Raw genomic sequence first — 18416 nt, 5'->3', positions numbered from 1 at the left:
GAATCACAAGTGAAATAATTATATCCACCTGTAGAGCTTATAAAATGTGTCAGTGAGTAATGAGTACACCTGTGCACCTACTGGGTGGCCTGTAAAACGTGAACTGTGTGGGCTCCTGAGGACCGAGTTTGAGAACCACTGGCATAGATGTTAAAAAATTTTAAATTCTGTTTACATATTATCCTGAAGAGATTTTTCACAAGCAATACAACCGTTATGCAATAGTACCCATACCCAGTCCAGTTTTAAAGATGGTTAATTCAACATATGTCCCCAACCATGCTAGAACACTGGTCATTGTTCATGTTAGCCATAAATAACGTGTACACTAATTGGCTGTTAGAAAACCCCAAATCCATGCAAATAGCAACGTTTATGTCTTGGCCTGTGACATCTAACTGCGTTTGAACGTCTTTAATGAACGTAACAAAGTTATTAGATATCCTAATTAAATCACAACTTAAAACTATTCCAGCCTAGCAAGAAATATAGCAATATAGGCCGGTGCTGCCACCTAGTGTCTATTTTGCAAAATGCCAGTCGGGATTGTTAATAAGGAAAGAAAGACTCAGCTGTTTTCAATACAGCAGTTCTCTTAAATGGGCGAATTCAGGAATTGTGCATAAAAATAACCTGTGCGAAATAGCTGCATCGCAGGTCCGGACCATACCCCATCTGTTATTCCTTAATGCAAGGTGTTTGCAGAGAGAATCAAGTGGGTGTCAGTCTAAAGAAGCAATTTTACTGTATGTACGTTCATTTGTATCATAGTGTAGAGCCTTTTATGAGGAGTTATAATGTTAGTGGTAACACGCGTCCTAAAGTAAGTGCTTGTTGATTTTTGGCGTTTTATACAACCTCAAATCATTGTAATTACAATGCAGATCAGTGTGAAGTACGAAGGTAGGTATGGATCAATCGCTCTTGTGCCTTGGTACCCTTCATAGCTGGTAATGGTGCTGTACCCACTTTGGGCTTATGCAACTGGTGCTGTACCCTCTGCTAGCAGCTGTTTTGTCCCTCTTTTTCTCTATTGTAGTTTCTCTTGCTGAAATTGACGTTTCAGTCAAAATGATCAGGTTTGTATCCATCTTAGGACAACTGTGGTGTGTACTGGATTTGGTACCACAGGCTATCCTAATGTACATGTGATGGGCCCGTACAGGAATATCTGTCACAATATAAATAACCTTGGCTTGCATTTAATAAAACCCTTTTGGGAGTTGTTTTTAGATGGGTAAAGCTAATTCTGCTCAAAGAAGCGAACACACTGGGAAAGTAAGTCTCCTGGTATTGCATAAAGTATAGCAAACCATTTCTATGTATAAAATGACAAGAAGTGTGGTTCAGTAAGTATCCAAAGTAATGAAATGGGAGAGCATCTAAGCTGTTCACTATGGAAATACAATGAATAATGCTAAACATGTAGGGACTTATGTAATAGCTTGGTTTTGCCTTTAAAATGATTGCCACTTTATGGGAAGACTTGCAGGTGTTCCCACAGCAGCTGCTAGTTGGTGTGTGTCCTGCATTCGCAAATGAGAGATTAAACGGGTGCAGAATTAGCCCAATGTACAGCATTATTTGTCTAACAGTTACACGTGATCAAGAGATCTATTTACTAATAATTGTGGAACTGCCATGATTAAGGATCCATATTGCAGGGAATATTTTTTTAATGAAAATATCTCCGCTATGTACAAAGGGGAACTTGCAGGGACCGGTTGCAGTAACCACTGTCCCTGCGAGTTGTATTCCTGTGGAATTGTATGTCTCTCACGTTTGTGAAATACTTATCCCGTGTAAGCTGACACTGCACATGTGCACATTGTCAGCTTCTGTTGCCAGCTGGAAGCTGCGGGAGAGAGATTGAAAGATCTCTCTCCTGCTGCGAAGTCTCCCTATGCTTAAAGCCATTTACGCCATCTGAAGATGGCGTAAACTACTGGGGCCAAACTTCGCTTTTTGGAGTTTGATACATAACTGTTAGATTGGAGACTACTCTGCAGTGCTAATTAGTGCTCTGCTGGGTATTGCTGTGGAAAAAAAGCTTGATACATATTGTAGACCCCCAAGACTGATTAAGCACAAGGCCAAGATGACCTACACCCATGTGTACTGAAGTTCAGTCAATGATAGTCTGACATTTCTTATATCTATGGTCACTCATAACTGAGCCACAAGATCAGTGGACATTAGATCATCAGATACAAAATAAGTGGGGAGCCTTATGTATGTGGAGAAATTATCTGAAGGGATTTTGAGAGATGCGATTTCTAAAAACAATCTTAGCATATGTGTTTGCAATGATTTCATAAAAGGCAGCTCATACCTTTTTATAGTTATGAAATTTTTTTTTATTTTTTTACTGGGTCTTAACTTTTTTTGGGGTTTTTGTTCTCTCTCATAGGGGGAGATGTATCAAACCTTCTAAAGATAAACGTGAAGGTCCGCTTGTAGCTAATTATCTAGCAGTCTATAAAATGAGTTACAAGCTGATTAGTTGCTATTGGGAGCTTCACTTCTCTTCAGAAGATTTGATATATCTCTCCCCCCTACTGACATAAGTTTTAATATTGTAGTACATGATGCCCAGAACATCAGAAGCTTCAGTGCCACGAGAAAATGACCGATACTCCCTCAGGGCAACTATGAAACAAGTTAAGTACTTTTCGGATGCCAGTGACGAGTCTGGAGAAGATAATGGCAACTCCTCATCAGAGGTTGTACAGCCTGCAGTAATCCCATCAAGTGAATCTGAGGAGGAACCGCCAAATGAGTTCTTGCGCCGGAGAGCCAAAAACATCGAGGATAACAAAGCCATGGTTTGTGTCCATGCTGTTAATCTGGTATATGTGATTATGGAATGAGGGTCATGTCTCAGCTGACTGCAGATATTGTGCGTTACATGTTCTGTATGTAACTATGTCCTGTACATTGTGCCTTTAAGGCCCCCATACATCCGCAATTGAACAATTTGAACCACAATTGAACAATTTGAAGATTTATTGCCCGATATTAGGATTTCCTAATCTAGCAAACTGCGCCCATACATTAACTATCTTTTTCAGTGATTTGCAGATTGACAAATCTGTGTTTGCAGCAATCAATCTTGAAAGTAACTGTCTGCAAATCTGCTGGTGTGTACATATTCTTAAGGGGCCTATCCATTAGCAGATAAATTGAACGATCTATCGTTCATTCAATTTATCTGCTATGGCTAGGCCCTGAACGATGACAGATGCGCACTCCCGCGGCCGATAAATTGAATCTTTCATCTCTCCAACATGTTGGTCAATTATCGCATACCGCTGCCAGGTATTAGAAATATCTGGCAGTTTATATGCGGTGAACGACTAAATATATTATCAGCAGCTACGGAGCGCTGCGGAGAAAAAAATCCACTCCCTTTCATGCCACATCATTCGTCATTTGCCAAAATCTGTCATGTACATGACCTATATTGTTCAGCACAGCCACCAGAATTTTCAAGGGTTATCTTTTCTTTCATCGCTCAGAAAAACATCTGCTAATGGATAGGCCCCTTTAGAAATCGGAATGATCTGCTCTGATAGATCATGCTGGTTATATAAGGCTTGCTTATTTGCAGGTGAGGTAGGGCCAATAGCTGATATGCTGAAATAAGCAGGTTCAGTATGTGGAGTCAAAGGGTCCTGTTCCTGTTGAAAATTGTTTAAAGAAATAAGGTGCATACACACGTAACTATTTTTTTTGAACGATTTGTCATTAACTATGTGATTATCGTTCCAAAAATCATTCAGTTTCTGAGTTGTAACGATGAGCAATAATCGTTCAAGCGTGCTCCCATTTGTAGTTGTAGTTCATTGTCCATTTCAGACTGTCCAACATAACGATTTTCATTAAGGGAAGGAACATTTTTCGTTCATCTTTGTAAAAATTGTTCATTATACTTCCAAAAATTGTTCACTTTTTCAAGAGAAAATCTAACATAAAATGGTTACGTGTGTATGCACCTATAGTCTTCACCTATAACTGGCCAGCGTGTGCTATGTTGTCTGTCCTGCCTGTGATAAGTGGTAGCCAAAGACACTGGCCTTAATTATATATTTATGCAGCTCTTGTACATTGCACAGCTATGGGGCTCTTGAACCTTAAATCTGGGGAAACTATCTAACCAGCTTGGCAGCTGGCAAATGTTACCATCACCTACCTCCCGGCAAGCTTTCTCATGCAATGCATGGGGATGCCTATTGAAGGATTGTAGTTTTCTATTCTATTGCAGCAGTCCTTCTATCAATATCTTCTCATGGTGGCTATGGCAGGAAAAAAAAAAAGCTTTATTTAAAGAACTGCCCTAATTTTCTATTGCCTCAATGATGTATAGGGCAATATTTGTAATTCTGTGACTGCCAGATGTTGTGGTCACAACTGCTCCTCTGTTCTAATTTTCCTCAGCTGGCCAAGCTTATGGCAGAATTGAAGATCCCAGGAGACTTGAAGCCAGAATCCAGACCCAGTGGCAGTGCCAGGGTAAGTAGAATGTAACTTCTAGCTGCTGGGACTATAAATGCCAACCACCTCTGCCATAGCTGTTTTATATCCGGCAACCACTGGCCACCTAGTAGCTGTTGTGCTTACAATAAATTTATAGCCTATTTCTATATAGGGACACTTTAATTGCATTTTGTCAATCTTGTTGTCCTTCCTGTGGTTGGGCTCCCCCATGGCTTATTCAACCTGACATAACCCACACTGTTAATCTTCCTATTAATGTGGCGGTGTGTCTCTGTCCCACATGACCTTCATGCACCAATCTAATTTCAAGAATGTTGGCAGCTTGACAGCATGGGCTATGATAGTAACGCATCCTACTTGTTATAGCATAAAGATCTGTCCACTTCTCTCATTAAATTTACTTCTCAGAAGTTCAAGAGTCGTCCCAGTGAATCTTTCATGGCAATGGAACCAAGGAGAAACCCAGAGCGTGCCAGTCGTCGCAAGACCCGCTCCATGGGAGTCTCTCTGCCCTCATCACCAGACCAGGAGAAAACCCCTCGGTCACAAAAGGTAGGAAGGGCCTTGTAGGATAAGGGTAAGCTTCCTTGCATGCATTAGCTTTTCAGTTGACATGAATTGTCATGGGGTGTGATCTTGTCTAGTGGATGACTTCTGTGTGGATTAAGACTACTGTATTGGGGAGTTTAATAAAAATAATCACTGACCTGGTGGTTCTGCACATGGTGTGTCCAAATCTATTTGCCAGCTGGACGGTGCATGGGTTTGTTGTACATAATCAGTTATAGGATGGCAAAGTTAGTATTAAACTAAAAATTTGTTTACAATAGCATCAACAATACTTTGCTCTCATACACTTCCTAAAATGTCTACATTGCTTCCTGAATAGTGTATGTTAAATTTTTCTTTTTTTATGTATCAAAAGTAAACCCTAGTACTCTTAATATGCATTTCTAGGTTCATTGGCATACACCAGACATTCCCAAACTCTGCCAATACAGTCAAGGATTTATGGATATCCATGCTTGAGCACAGGTAACATAAGGGCTATGTACTAAGCCTTGAAATGAGAATAGCTGGAGATAAAGTGCCAACCAATCGGCTCCTAACTGGAATTTTTCAAACACTGCCTGTAAAGTGACAGGAACTGATTGGTTGGCACTTTCACTCTCTTCCCTCGGGTACACACTTGTACGACCGGCAATTGTGCCAATGTCCAGAGACTGTATAAAAGCGGGAAGCCGGCTTCCGGAATCCCGGCAGCCAGCTTCCCGACTGCTTTATCCCGCCGTGGGATAAATGACCAGCGTCTATATCTAGACACCACTCATTTCCCCGACGCCGGGAGACCGGCACCCCGATCGAGCGGGTGCCGCGAGCGGACAGCCGTGGGGAGGGTTAGGTTTAGGGCACCCGGGGAGGATTAGGGTTAGGCACCCCCCCCCCCTCCCGGAGGGTTAGGAACCCCCGGTTGGTGGTTAAGGTTAGGCACCCCCTCCGGGGGACTTAGGTTTAGGCAGCGGAGAATGGGGGGGAGTTAGGGTTAGGCACAGGAGGGGGAGGTTAGGGTTAGGCACCCCTACGGGGGGTTAGATTAGTAGATACTTACCTTACCACAATCGGGGTTTCCAGCACTGCTGGGCTTCCGCTGACTGGATTCGAGCTCCCGGCCATGCTGCAGCCGGGATATCATACAGATTCCCCAGAGACACCCTGTACATGGCATTATTGCCGCTACACACTGCAGCGATTAATTAAGGACTGAATGATCATTTGTTCCGTCCTTCGCTAACCTGCATGGCGCTACATGCGTCCATGGGAGGGCGCATACCTGTCATTGGTACATGGACCCCTTAATTAGTACCCCCAGACAATTTCAGTTTACCATCTGGACTCCAGCATGAATGTTCTTTAAAAGCTGGACTGTAATAATGGAGTTTGGGAAACTCTGGCATACACTAATAACCTGTATTTGCAGCTCCCATGACTATGACTAAAACACACGTGTCCCCTCAGTTACCGCTCATACATAAAAATAATTTTGTGTGCAAATAGAAGGAGCCAGCAAAAAAGCAGCGATCCTCTCGGACCAGCATTCATACCATTCCCCATGTGGTGCGCCCAGTGGATGAAATAACAGAGGAGGAACTGAAAAACATTGCTGAGAACGTGAAGGAGAAAGTATACAACGCTGTTCATGTAAGCAACTGGTGATCTGATTTTTCTGGTGCTATCCTGCTCATCTCTATTTGTGCTGTGCCCACCTGGCAAACACCTGCCCATTTTTACTGCACCCTGCCAATCCTGTGCAAAGGGTTCAGGTGGTTTGAGGACTGGTACTCAGTCGTGTTCTATTTCCTGCTTCCCCCTAGGGTTCCACATGTCATCAGTGCCGACAGAAAACTATAGACACAAAAACAAATTGCCGCAATGTTGAATGTCATGGAATCCTAGGACAGTTCTGTGGCCCCTGCCTGAGGAACAGATATGGCGAGGACGTGCGCAAAGCTCTTCTAGATCCTGTGAGTGGGATGGGGGTGTAAGAACTGGGGCAAAATTGGGTTCAATACCTTTAGTGACTAGGGATAACCTAATTATGTATCTTATTATTTCTCAGATTAAGAGGGTAGTGGTGTGGAGTGAGGATAGCACAGTACACATTTGAGGCCATCTCTTTAATCATTTGCTTTCACTTTAGAAATCTAGGACTACTGTTTGCCAGACACTGTAGCAGGACTGTAACTAGGAGTGTTTCTAAGCAATGACTGCCCAGGGTGCAAGACTGAGAGGGAGGCACTGTTCCTACCCCATTGCTTGCAGGGTGACTGGCACTGGTATTGATCTCTGTAAATGTCCCCCACTTATTGTGCAAATAAGGAGACTTCAAGCATGTGATTAGGATCAGATGCACCCACTGCAAGTAACTGAATTGGACAGGAGGCCTGGACATTGGAAGGATAGGTCTTGGGTGTCTTACTTTAGGTGTTCAGATACTAACTTGTTGGAAAAGACAAGTGAGATTAACAAAATGCCCCTAAAGATGGAAGCAGTAGTAGGGTGCTCAAACTAAAATCACATTGGGGTGTGACCTTTGCACTGGCTTTACAGTATCCAATCACTGTTTAGTCCAAAATTTGCACTGTAAATTTGCAAATGTAGGGTTTGTAAACTAGAGTTTTGGTATGGGTTCAGAATACTGACAGCAGCATCCCGACACCCGTAGGCAAGTATAGTACCACTAATCCTAATCCTAACCCTTCCCTAACCCCCGATACTTACCTTTGGGATACTGGAGCCAGGATGCTGACTACGTCCAGTCAACGAGCCCTAATATGGCACAATTTAAAAACCCTTTACATCCACAGCACAGTAGAGGGCTGCATGTTCATTGCCACTTGAGCTACCCAAAGCAGTGGTATGCAGAAGTCCCAATGGTAACCACATGCATTCTGTCTGTAGGGGGCATAACAAACATGCCACAACAGATCTTACCCTCTGTGTAGCAGGGTGCAAGTGGTATGAACCACCAAATGCCTATAAACCTTACAAAGAAAACTGGTTTTGTTAGAAAGCCATACTGGAAATCCATTCTGTGACAAGTGAGGTGGTAACAAGTCCTCTGCCACGCTATACACTTCACATGTTCTAGTGCTACAGGGGAATCTAGATCAACGTTTCCTAAACACCGTTCTAATTCAGTCCAGACATCAGGGATATCAATGCATGAGCACAGATTGTTTATTACCTTAGTTCAGTCACCCACCTGTGCTGAAGCAGGGATATCCCTAATGTCTGGACTAGGAGTGGGCAATGAGAACTGGGTTTGGAAAAACTCAGATCTATATGACCTGTAAGGCGCTGTAGATCTAGTTTGCAGTGAAGATAATTTGGGGAAGGGGGGTGTGTGAGATGGGTAAGGGTTTGGATCTTGACCCATGTCTTTTATATGGAACTTTTCTAATTCCAGGACTGGACTTGTCCACCGTGTAGAGGTATTTGTAACTGCAGCTTTTGTCGGCAAAGGGATGGTTACAGTGCCACTGGCATACTCTTTCCTTTGGCACGTTATCGTGGCTATAGTGATGTCCATTCCTATCTGAACAGGTAAGACTCCTCTCCTGAGAACATCTAATATAGCCTTTTCCAGTTATTTAAAGAACCTTTTTTTTCTTCAGCTTGCAGAAATCAAATGATGAAGAGAGTGATGAGGACCCCACTTCATAGACTTCACCCACTTTGTTCCTGTTTTTTTTTTAATGTTTAGAAGGCTAATAAAATATCTAACTCTTTAGAGTGTTGTCTTGCAATTTATATATGATGGGAAGAAAATGACCACATGTGTGCTAAAATGTCTGAATCTGTGGCAGCCAATGTAGACTTCTTGTACCCATAAACTGCTGAAGCTGGGGGGGAAAGCTTTGTAACTAACAATGGGTATTGCATTCCATATTCTGCAATGATTCATCGTAGTAAGATGCTACTTACTGCAGATACTGTATTTCTATAGCCTGTCAGTTCAGGTCTCGTAGTCACTGGCATTGTGTTTTTACAGCAATCTGGTTCAGGAGTGTATGTAAAGGTGAATAAAACCTATACACAGTCAGGAGTGGCATCTATCATATATAGTACTTCCTCATTCACATTAACTTAGTGAGAGCAATGGGGCTCAGTGGAGGGTCTTCCAGTGACACACCCCAATCTGTCTTGGGAAAGCACGTGGTACTTCCTTGTTAGATGGTTTCTTCTCCCTGACTTCATACCCTCCAAGGAGCACAATGATGTTTTTCCAGGGTTCCAAGTCCCTGCACTACTGTAGCTGGAGAAGTCCCATTTGTGAAGGGCTCCTCCAGGGAATGTGGTCATATGGTGCATACACACGGTCAGATCTGAACGATAACTATTGTAAAAATCTGACGTGCGACTGCAGTGATGAATGTTCCAGCTTGTCGGATAAGGATGTCAGATTTGAACGATTCCATTCATTTTAATACTGTCTGAAATTGTTCATCTGACTGCGTGTAAGCACCATTACTGTACCAAAGTCCCCATTGAGGATAATTGAAACTGCAGTCTGCAGCACTAATTGGCCTTCTGCAGATTTCTGTGAAATCTCCTGTTGTAAGCTGTTAGAACATAGAAACAATTCATAGAGAATCAGTCAATAGAAACAAGAGTGGCTGCTGCATACATGGTCCACCTGGCTTCTGTGAGCATGTGTAGCCAGTGAGACTGTTCTTCCTAGAGAGCAACTGTGTACCCATTATGATTCTAAATAATGTAGTGTTTGCACACTCAGCTGACCATTGCCATGTCCCAGCAGCAGCTCCCCCCAGTGAGGTGCCAGACTCAGGTGACGATGGGTCAGGGTGCTGTGATTGGGGGGAGGCTCGGGTGGTCCAGTGCCCGGAGGGCAGTGGAGCTGGCAGCTGTGGAGAGCAACAAGCTCGGAGTGGAGGTACCGGCTGCTGTAGGTATGAGCAACACTCCACTCACACGTCAGTCACTGCCTGTCCCTGAGTCAGTGTTACAGTTGTGTGTTGGTTTGAGCAGCTCAGCACCGCAGTGTCAGCGTGTTCCTCTGTGGGAGGCTGACAGAGAGGCGGCTGCTGAGTATCATGTCTGGACACAGCAAAATCTTCCTGACTTGAATCATTCAAACATCTAAAAGATTTGAGTCAATTGGCCGAATTCAATTAAAAGCAAAAAGTCCGTTGCCGGACTTAGATAGTTGTCTATATGAAATCCGGTTTCCCTATCCATCACATTCCAGTACTTCAGTGGTTCTCAAACTCTGTCCTCAGAACCCCACACAGGTCACTTAGCAGGAGCACAGGTGTATTCATTACTCACTAACACATTTTAAAAGATCCACAGGTGGAGCTAATAATTTCACTTGCGAGTCTGTGAGGAGACCTGGAAAACATGCACTGTTTGGGATCCTGAGGACCAAGTTTGAGAACCTGTGGAGTACTTAATGCATGGGTCTTCAAGCTTTGGATCTACAGCTGCTGTGGAACTACATATCCCAGGATGCCCTGCCACAGTTTTAGCATGCTGTTATATCAAAATGGTGGCAGGGCATGCTGGGATGTGAAGTTCCACAGTAGCTGGCGGGCCAAAGGTTGAAGACCTCTGGCTTAATGTATGATTCTGACACCAATAAGGCTACAAAGCCATTTCATGGAACAAATCTCAATTGATACCACAGGCCAAGTCATTGTTTTCATCTGTCCAGCTTGCTACATTTGTGACTCACTACAACCCCTGCTCCCATGGTGGCAGATGATGTAGAGTGCCACTTGCACAAATAGCAGGCCTCACTGAGACCAATTTGTCACAGATCTTGTGATCAAACCTATGACTAAACTATTTGTCCATGTCACTAAAGTTAGACTCCATCATTTATTTTTTTTCGTATTCTATTACCCACTGAAACACTTTTCTAATATTCACTCAAGTCTCAACCACTTCAGTTTAATCCTTTACTGAAGGGTTCATGGTGTAATTTTAAATGTACCCAGCTCCTAGCCACATTAAGGGCAGCAATTCTGTTGGTTGTGGTTGACTATATTTAGGGAAGCGCAGACCCTGACTTACATCTATGACCTGATTTCTCCCTTCTGTTGGCTCTGACCAGTAAAATTCAACATGGTAAAAATCCCAGAGTTGCTGATTCCAACCCTTTTTGGGTTAGAATCGAGAAGGTCCAAATTGTTTATTTTTTTCCCTGGTTTTGGCAGAATGGGGAATTGCCCTGATACAGATTAGATCAGTGTTTCCCAAACTCATTCCTCACGGAGCACTGTTAGGTACACAACATGCTAATTTTTTTTTATTAAACCAATAATTGGACTATTTCTTGCCAAAATCGTGGTCCCAATATCTGTGTGCTGACGCTCTACCGATCCCTCCGATATCTGTGCTACACACTATACAATTCTAATTAAATACCTTGTCAATTTGCATATGTACGCTCAACGATGATGAGGCATTCGGGGAAAAAAAGCATAGGAAATATTGAGCAGTGTGTGCAATGATGTCTATATCTGGAGACTGAGGCAGAGATTTTCAGTTTTAACCAACAGATCGGATAATGGAAGGAAAGTGTTTGTGGATGTTTTGTAACCGATTAATCGATGAAACAATTGTTCATACACACTAAATGAAGCCAATCGCCCCAATTATTGTATAGTGTGTAGCTACTTTTCAGGTCTAATCACAAGTGAAATAATTAGCTCCACCTGTGGATCTTTTAGTGTGCGTCAGCCAGTAATGATTACACCTGTGCTCCAACTAGGAAAAATGGAAACCATGCACTGTTAGTGCTCCCTGAGGAATGCGTTTGGAAAACACTGGACTAGATGTATGGGCTCCATTATGTGAGCGATACATTGCATGATGGTTGTGTGAGGGTGATTTGTTTCTATTTTTTTTATTTAACTAGTTTATTTTCCTTTAATGTTTATTCCAAGTGTCTATAGTGGCTGCTTTACCATCAACTATTCATAGGGTTTAATTAACCTTATCTGTCGTGTAATCTAAAAGTTCACCAAACCGTGAATGCAGCTCAGAATGAAACTGCCACAAAAATATTTTACTATTTTATTTGTGCTTATGAAGAATATCAATTTCACCTATGCCCTATGGGCAGCACAGATGCCCATAGGGTTAGCATTACTGTTCCACAGCACTGAGTTCGATTCCTACCATGGCTTTAACTGTGTGGAGTTTATATATTTTCCCTGTGCTTGCATGGGTTTCCTGCGGGTACTCATAAAATATTCTGGTTGATTGGCTCCCAACATAAAAATAACCGTAGTGTGTGGTAAGGAACATAGAGGGTGATTCAGAATAAGACTAAAGCTGGGCATCCACTATACAATTTTCTGTCAGATCTCTGTCCAATCTGGCTGTTTGGAATGAAAACCTGGTAATGTATGGGAGCAAATGACAGTCGATCATATGGTTTTAACACTGGTTAAAAAACACAAATGTAAGCAATTTGAACAATTTTTTTTTTTTTTTTTAACCAATTTGTCTGAACAACCATTTTTGCCTATTTTCCAGTGTTTGTGAGCAAATGGACGATCGTCATTTGCTCCCATACATTACCAGGTTTTCATTTTACCAGCCAGATATCTGACAGAAAATTGTATAGTGGATGGCCAGCTTAAAGGCAGTATTCAATTAGTTTTGCACCCGCAGAAAAGTTTAGCCTGCCGGACTTTTCGCAGACATCGTGTCTTTTGGCCACAGAAATTTATCGTGCGCTCCCCCCTATTTGCCGTTTTCAATCCGAAAGACGCAAAAACAGGACCCAGCGAATATGAAACAGGCAGAAAGTGCTGTCAGAATTGGGGAAATCAGCCTGAACCCCCAAAAAGATGCACCCTCCAACATAACCTCCCTTCCCACTATTTCTAACAATTGATGGCACAACTATCTCTTCTAGCCCCAAGGTGCGCTGTCTTGGAGTTATCCTAGACTCCTCCCTCTCCTACAAACCACATATCCAGAGCCTCTCACAGTCCTGTCGCTTCCATCTCAAAAATATTTCCAAGATTAGACCCTTTCTCACCCAGGATGCCACCAAAACCCTCATACACTGACTGGTCATATCCAGATTGGACTAGTGTAACCTTCTCCTATCTGGCCTCCCCAACTCCCATCTCTCTCCTCTCCAGTCTGTCCTCAATGCCGCTGCTCGACTCATCTTCCTCTCCAAACGGTCTACATCTGCCTCCCCTCTCCTACAAGCCCTCCACTGGCTCCCCTTTCCTTTTAGAACCAAATTCAAGGTTCTCACACTTGCTTACAAAGCCCTCACCCATTCCTCTCCCATTTACATCTCTGACCTCATCTCCCTCCACTCTCCTGGCCGCCCCCTTTGCTCAACCAATGCACGCCGCCTCTCATGCCAACTGATTACTTCCTCCCACCTCCAAGATTTTGCCCGTGCTGCTCCCGACCTTTGGAACTCTCTCCCTCTCCGACTCTCCTTCTCTTTACAATCCTTCAAACGGGCTCTCAAAACCCACTACTTCATCAAAGCCTTCCAGCTCCCATCCTAACTTGCTGCATCATGCTCCTTCTTCCGTTTACCCCATCTGTATCACCCATTTGTCTGCCCCTCCCCTTTAGAATGTAAGCTCTTACGAGCAGGGCCTCTACCCTCTTATGCTTCTCCCTACTTTAGTTTCATCTACTTCTTACCCCCCACCATGGCACCTAACACTTGGTTGCTCACGCTCTGTTGCATATCTAGGTGTTATGGTCACTTATGTATCAATATATATTATGCATGTCCTTGTCCTATTTTTTACTGTAAGTCCATTGTCAAATTATTTGTTTATGTACTTTGTAAGGCGCTGCGGAGCACTTATGGCGCCATATAAACGATAATAATAACTAACATTGTGGATCAATGCAGAAGTGCCCGAAAAGCCCTAATAAAGCGATTTGCGTTACTTAAGTTGTGTCAGTTGCTTCTTATTTGCGTCTTTGCACAAGTGGTGAAGAATGGCATTAAGCAGCATTTTTAGGTGAAAATAAGTATGTCAGATTTGGGGTACTTGAAAATGGGTGCTAGCATATTTTACATTTGCTAAAGTGAACTCTTAAAAAAAAAAAAATGCACCTGTTGCAAACACCCGCAATCCTAAAAACACATTACCCATACTTGCAGACCCCTAAGAAGTCTATCTACTTTTTATGCTTGTACCTCCACTTTGTACTTTTTCACCCCCAAAATGTAAGTACTGTTTTGGGGTGCTCTTTTTTTTTTTTTTAGGGATTTTTTTGACAGTTATCCTTTGGGGGCTGTCCCAAAGGTTCTGAGTGGTTTCCCCAAAATAATTAAATGCACTTTTCTCCTGCTTTTTAGAGGCAAATCTTTTTCGTTTATCACCTTGCATTGACTTTCTGCATACACAAACAGTATTTGGAATTGAATACAGAGACAAGTTTCAGACAGGCGGAAAGTCGCAATCGGCGATACTTTTTCGTGGATTTCGTCTTTTCGCGTCTAATTGGAAACGGCCCTAAATTGCAAAGCCGCACACAAGCAGCAGCTTTGCAATCCTGTCCTTGAAAATGCAGGAGGAGGTGTCTGACACACCTGCTGCATTTGAAATCCCAGCACTGACACACAGATTGCAGGATGGTGGATGGCGCCAGCCAGCTATGTAAGCCTCAGCTTACGCAGGCTGGCCAGTTTGCCAGGAAACTGTCTGTGGGGACAGATTCTGGCCTTGCCACTCCCGGAAAACGTGGCGACATGCCCCCGTTTCCGGGAACACTGGCCGTCCCCGCCCCATAAATGCCTCTGCCCATCAATCAGGCAGATGCATAGCAGGGGTTGCATGCGATCACGCAGGACCCGTTCTGTACATTCGCAGAACGGGTCCTGTGCACGCGTATGTTCAATAATCGGAAATCTGCGCTCAGCATTTCACATATGTGCAATGCTGAATCAGCCCCATAGATTGTAAGGTCCACTGGAGCAGGGACTGATGCAAATGGCTAAATAATCGGCTCCCAAACTCGCCAATTACAGTCCACGTGTAAAGGATATCAATGCTTGAGCACAGGTGACTTAATTAGTACCTCAGTCAATTTGATTTAAATTTAATTTTATTTGATTTAACCATCTGGGCTCAACCACGGATATCTTTAAAACCTGGACTGTAAATGCAGAGTTTGGGAACCTCTGGGATAAACAGTCTCTGTAAAGCGCTGTGGAATAAGTGTGTATTATATAAATAGAGATGAGCAGTTCGGTTTTACTCTATGTTCGAACCTCAAAAACTGCATCATATTGGCCATCCAAAACACGTGAGAGCTGGATAGCCAATAAGAAATCTGAACGTGCGCTATTTTGGCGAAAAGAACAGTCAAAATCTAACCACTTATCTCTACAAATAAATAACTGGTAATAAATGACTCACAATAACAACATAAATGTGAAGATAGTGTGTACCCAGCTTAACTCCGCAAAGAGAATTCTGACAGATACATTGGCTGATCAATTGATCAGCCAATGTATCTGCTGCCCGTCGGGCAGTGTGTACCCGCGATATGTCGGCGTTCACCGACATATCGCATTGGCTGTGCTGCACAGCTGATGGACAGATAGGCCCCCTGGTTGCCGGGACCTGGAGTAAGACACAGATGATGGCTGTTCAGTGTGTATGAACGACCATCATCTGCACATATATCTGTCAGGTGTGTACCCACCTTTAGTTATTGTTTACTTATGTAACCAGAGTGTGGTACTGGACAGGCAAATTACAATAGAAGACAGTACAGTATATTTTAACAGCAAGTACATTGGTAATCATAATGAGATCTATGCAAGTGAGTGACAGATAAGAGGACAGACAGGATCTGAGCTGCTGACAATGGGGGTGAAATGGAGACATGTATACTGAAGAGTGCAGTTTACAATCTAGGGGAGTAGGACTATGAAGAGATAAGGAGCTGGACAAAGGGCATGAGAAGGGATTCTGAGGTGGGATGATTGAAGACAAATATGTTTATCAAAGCCAGAGTACATTCTAAGCAGCGTGGGAAAGGGGGGTGGTTATAGGTGACAAAGGGCAAATCGGAGTACGGACTGAGTTCAGAGATATGAGAGGGAAAGGAGTACCGTGCTTTGAAAGGGAAGGTGAGAAGATTAAAATAAAGTCTGTAAGGTAAGAGGAACCAGTGAAAGGAGTCAGAGCAGCAAGAGGATGAGTCTAGCAGCAGCATTGGGTATTGTTGTAAGAGGGAGGGGGACGGGGATGGGAAAGAGGGCATGAAAAAGATTTGGTTGTCTCAATGGTGACATAGTATATGATCTGGGAGATGTAGCAAAGGTGAAAGGGGCAGTACTGGGAGACAGCACAAATTGGTGGGGGAAGGGTGACACCTGAGCAGTGAACTTGGAGTGGAGAAAGGATAGTTTTAGCAACAGAGAGAGAGGTGGGGAGTAGAAAGGAGCCCGGAGGGGTTATGGCAGTAAGATCAGCCTCAAGCTGGGTGCACCCTAAGATATATCAGCTATATTGTTCCGATTCGCGCCGGAACTAATATGTATAACATTGCTCAGTGTGTACGTACTATCACTCTTCACGTGAGTCGTTGGACGCATCTTCTGATCTGCTGTGCAGGACATGGCACATAAAAAGATCCCGCAGATGTGGCAGGGAACTAAATATCTGAAAGATCTAGTGTACGACTGCCTATGTGTACGGACTGCCCATAAGGCACAAAACACCTGGCGTTATTCCTGTACCGCGCACTTTCCTCGATTTTGCATATAGCGTATTAGGTACTTGAGATTTGTTGGGGTTTTTACACAAAAGGTCACTGCTATTGGACCTTTTTACTCTAGATTGAAAAACAAAAATCCAATTTTGCTCATTCATTTCTTCAATTGTGCTATTTTTTTTCATCTTAGTTTGATTATAATGTACTAGGTACTTAAAAAGTGTTGTGGCCCGACTAAGGGCTCCATTTACTAATGAAATATAACCCCTTTAGCGCTCACTAAAGGGGATACCCCATCTTTCTGTATTTAGTAAACAGCGATAATCTTAGATTACCGCTGTTTTTACAGCATCGCTCTCACCATCTTTTAGCTGGAGAGAGCGATGCGGGCCCCATTGCCGGCAATGGAGACCCGGCGGTGGCTTTCCGGCTTCAGCTAAGTCTTCCAGGCACTGCCAGGTCTCCCGTGTCATGCGCATGTGCAGATGGACCGTAGCGCATGCGCATAACACTGAAGCCCCGTCGCTGGCAGCATTGGACTGCCAGCGGAGGACCTTGCCGAGGACCTAGACCTCGCCGGAGGGGTAAGTATTACTAAATACCAGTGGAATTTTCGTTTGCATCACAGTGATACTAAACGAAAATTGCCGCTGGTATTTCGTTTGTTTGTAAATGGAGCCCATAGTCCCGAAACAGGGCCATTCGGTGCAATTGGAACAGGTGTATTTGGCCACATCTGTAGTTGGAAGTAGAGACAGAAGGAACAGTAAAAGAAAGGTAAGAGGACAACCTGGAGAGGGCAGAGTCAGTGTGCCCAATATTGTAGGAGGAGGGGGATGGTCAGCTGTGTCAAAAGCAGCTTACAGGTCAATAAGGATAAGTAATGGAAAACAACCCTTAGATTTGGTGGGGAGGTCATTGGTGGTTTCTGGGGAGCGAAAGCCAGACTGAGGGAATGGGAGGAAAGAAGGGGGACAGGTGTTGGAAGAAAAGTCATTCCGGAAGCCTAGAAGAGGAGAGAGATGGGGCAGTAGTGAGCGAGGACGTTAGAATCCAGAGGGGTTTTTTTTCCCTGTTAAAATGGGAGAGACAATGGCAAAAGAGGAGGGGACAAGTTAAAGGGACTGGGTATTATTCAGACTTGACCAATATCATTTTGTTAGGAATTATTCCCGGTACACATCTGAAAGGTCAGTGGGGAGTCTTGAGCAATGAAGGCATATCAGATTGCCGCTGTGGCCCACTAATAATCAGAACCATGCCTTTCACATAAGTGTCCCATCCACCTTGTCAAATGTCTTCAGGGAATGGTATCTGAATAATGCATGTTCCTTTAAAAAGGTTTCAGAAGCATATAGAATAGGGGTGGACAATAAGTGACCCCCCAGCTGTTGTAGAACTACACGTCCCAGCATGCCCTGCCACAGTTTTGCGATTTGGTCATGCTAAAACCGTTGCAAGGCATGCTGGGATGTGGTAGTTCAACAGCAGCTGGAGGGCGGCTTATTTCCCGTCCCTGATTTAGAACATAAAAAAAAAAAAAAAGTTATGGATGATGTATTAAAATCAAATTCTCATTAAGTTCATCAGAGCTTTTGGAAACCTTTATACCCCAGTCTCAAATTCAATTAGATTAAATGAAAGACAACACTTAAATTTGATACAAC

At 43.4% G+C, this 18416-nt stretch overlaps 1 protein-coding gene across 4 annotated transcripts; it reads left to right on the top strand.

Annotated features, from left to right (window-relative positions):
* Positions 1-608: 608 nt before the first annotated feature.
* On the top strand, positions 609-9100 carry LOC148527361 (cell division cycle-associated protein 7-like). Of its 4 annotated transcripts, none has more exons than XM_088469279.1 (8): positions 609-715; positions 2583-2825; positions 4438-4512; positions 4906-5049; positions 6556-6696; positions 6870-7019; positions 8465-8601; positions 8673-9100. In XM_088469279.1, the coding sequence occupies exons 1-8, from the start codon at positions 689-691 to the stop codon at positions 8719-8721; spliced, it is 966 nt and encodes a 321-aa protein (XP_088325405.1). In that variant the 5' UTR covers positions 609-688; the 3' UTR covers positions 8722-9100. The 4 variants fall into 4 exon arrangements, with proteins under 4 accessions (XP_088325405.1, XP_088325403.1, XP_088325406.1 ...); XM_088469277.1 differs by having other exon boundaries at positions 6553-6696; XM_088469280.1 differs by having other exon boundaries at positions 669-750; positions 6553-6696.
* Positions 9101-18416: the final 9316 nt, after the last annotated feature.

Source organism: Taudactylus pleione, unplaced genomic scaffold, assembly GCF_031769625.1.
Source record: "Taudactylus pleione unplaced genomic scaffold, aTauple2 ptg000089l, whole genome shotgun sequence".
NCBI classification, from domain to species: Eukaryota; Metazoa; Chordata; class Amphibia; order Anura; family Myobatrachidae; genus Taudactylus; species Taudactylus pleione.
This window is presented reverse-complemented; position numbering and strand designations above follow the sequence as displayed.

Coding starts and splice junctions, on each gene's coding strand:
- LOC148527361 (XM_088469277.1), top strand. CDS start 689: ATGCAAGGTGTTTGCAGAGAGAATCAA. Junction 5,050..6,552: donor AAACCCCTCGGTCACAAAAG/GTAGGAAGGGCC, acceptor GTGTGCAAATAG/AAGGAGCCAGCAAAAAAGCA. Junction 7,020..8,464: donor GCAAAGCTCTTCTAGATCCT/GTGAGTGGGATG, acceptor TTCTAATTCCAG/GACTGGACTTGTCCACCGTG.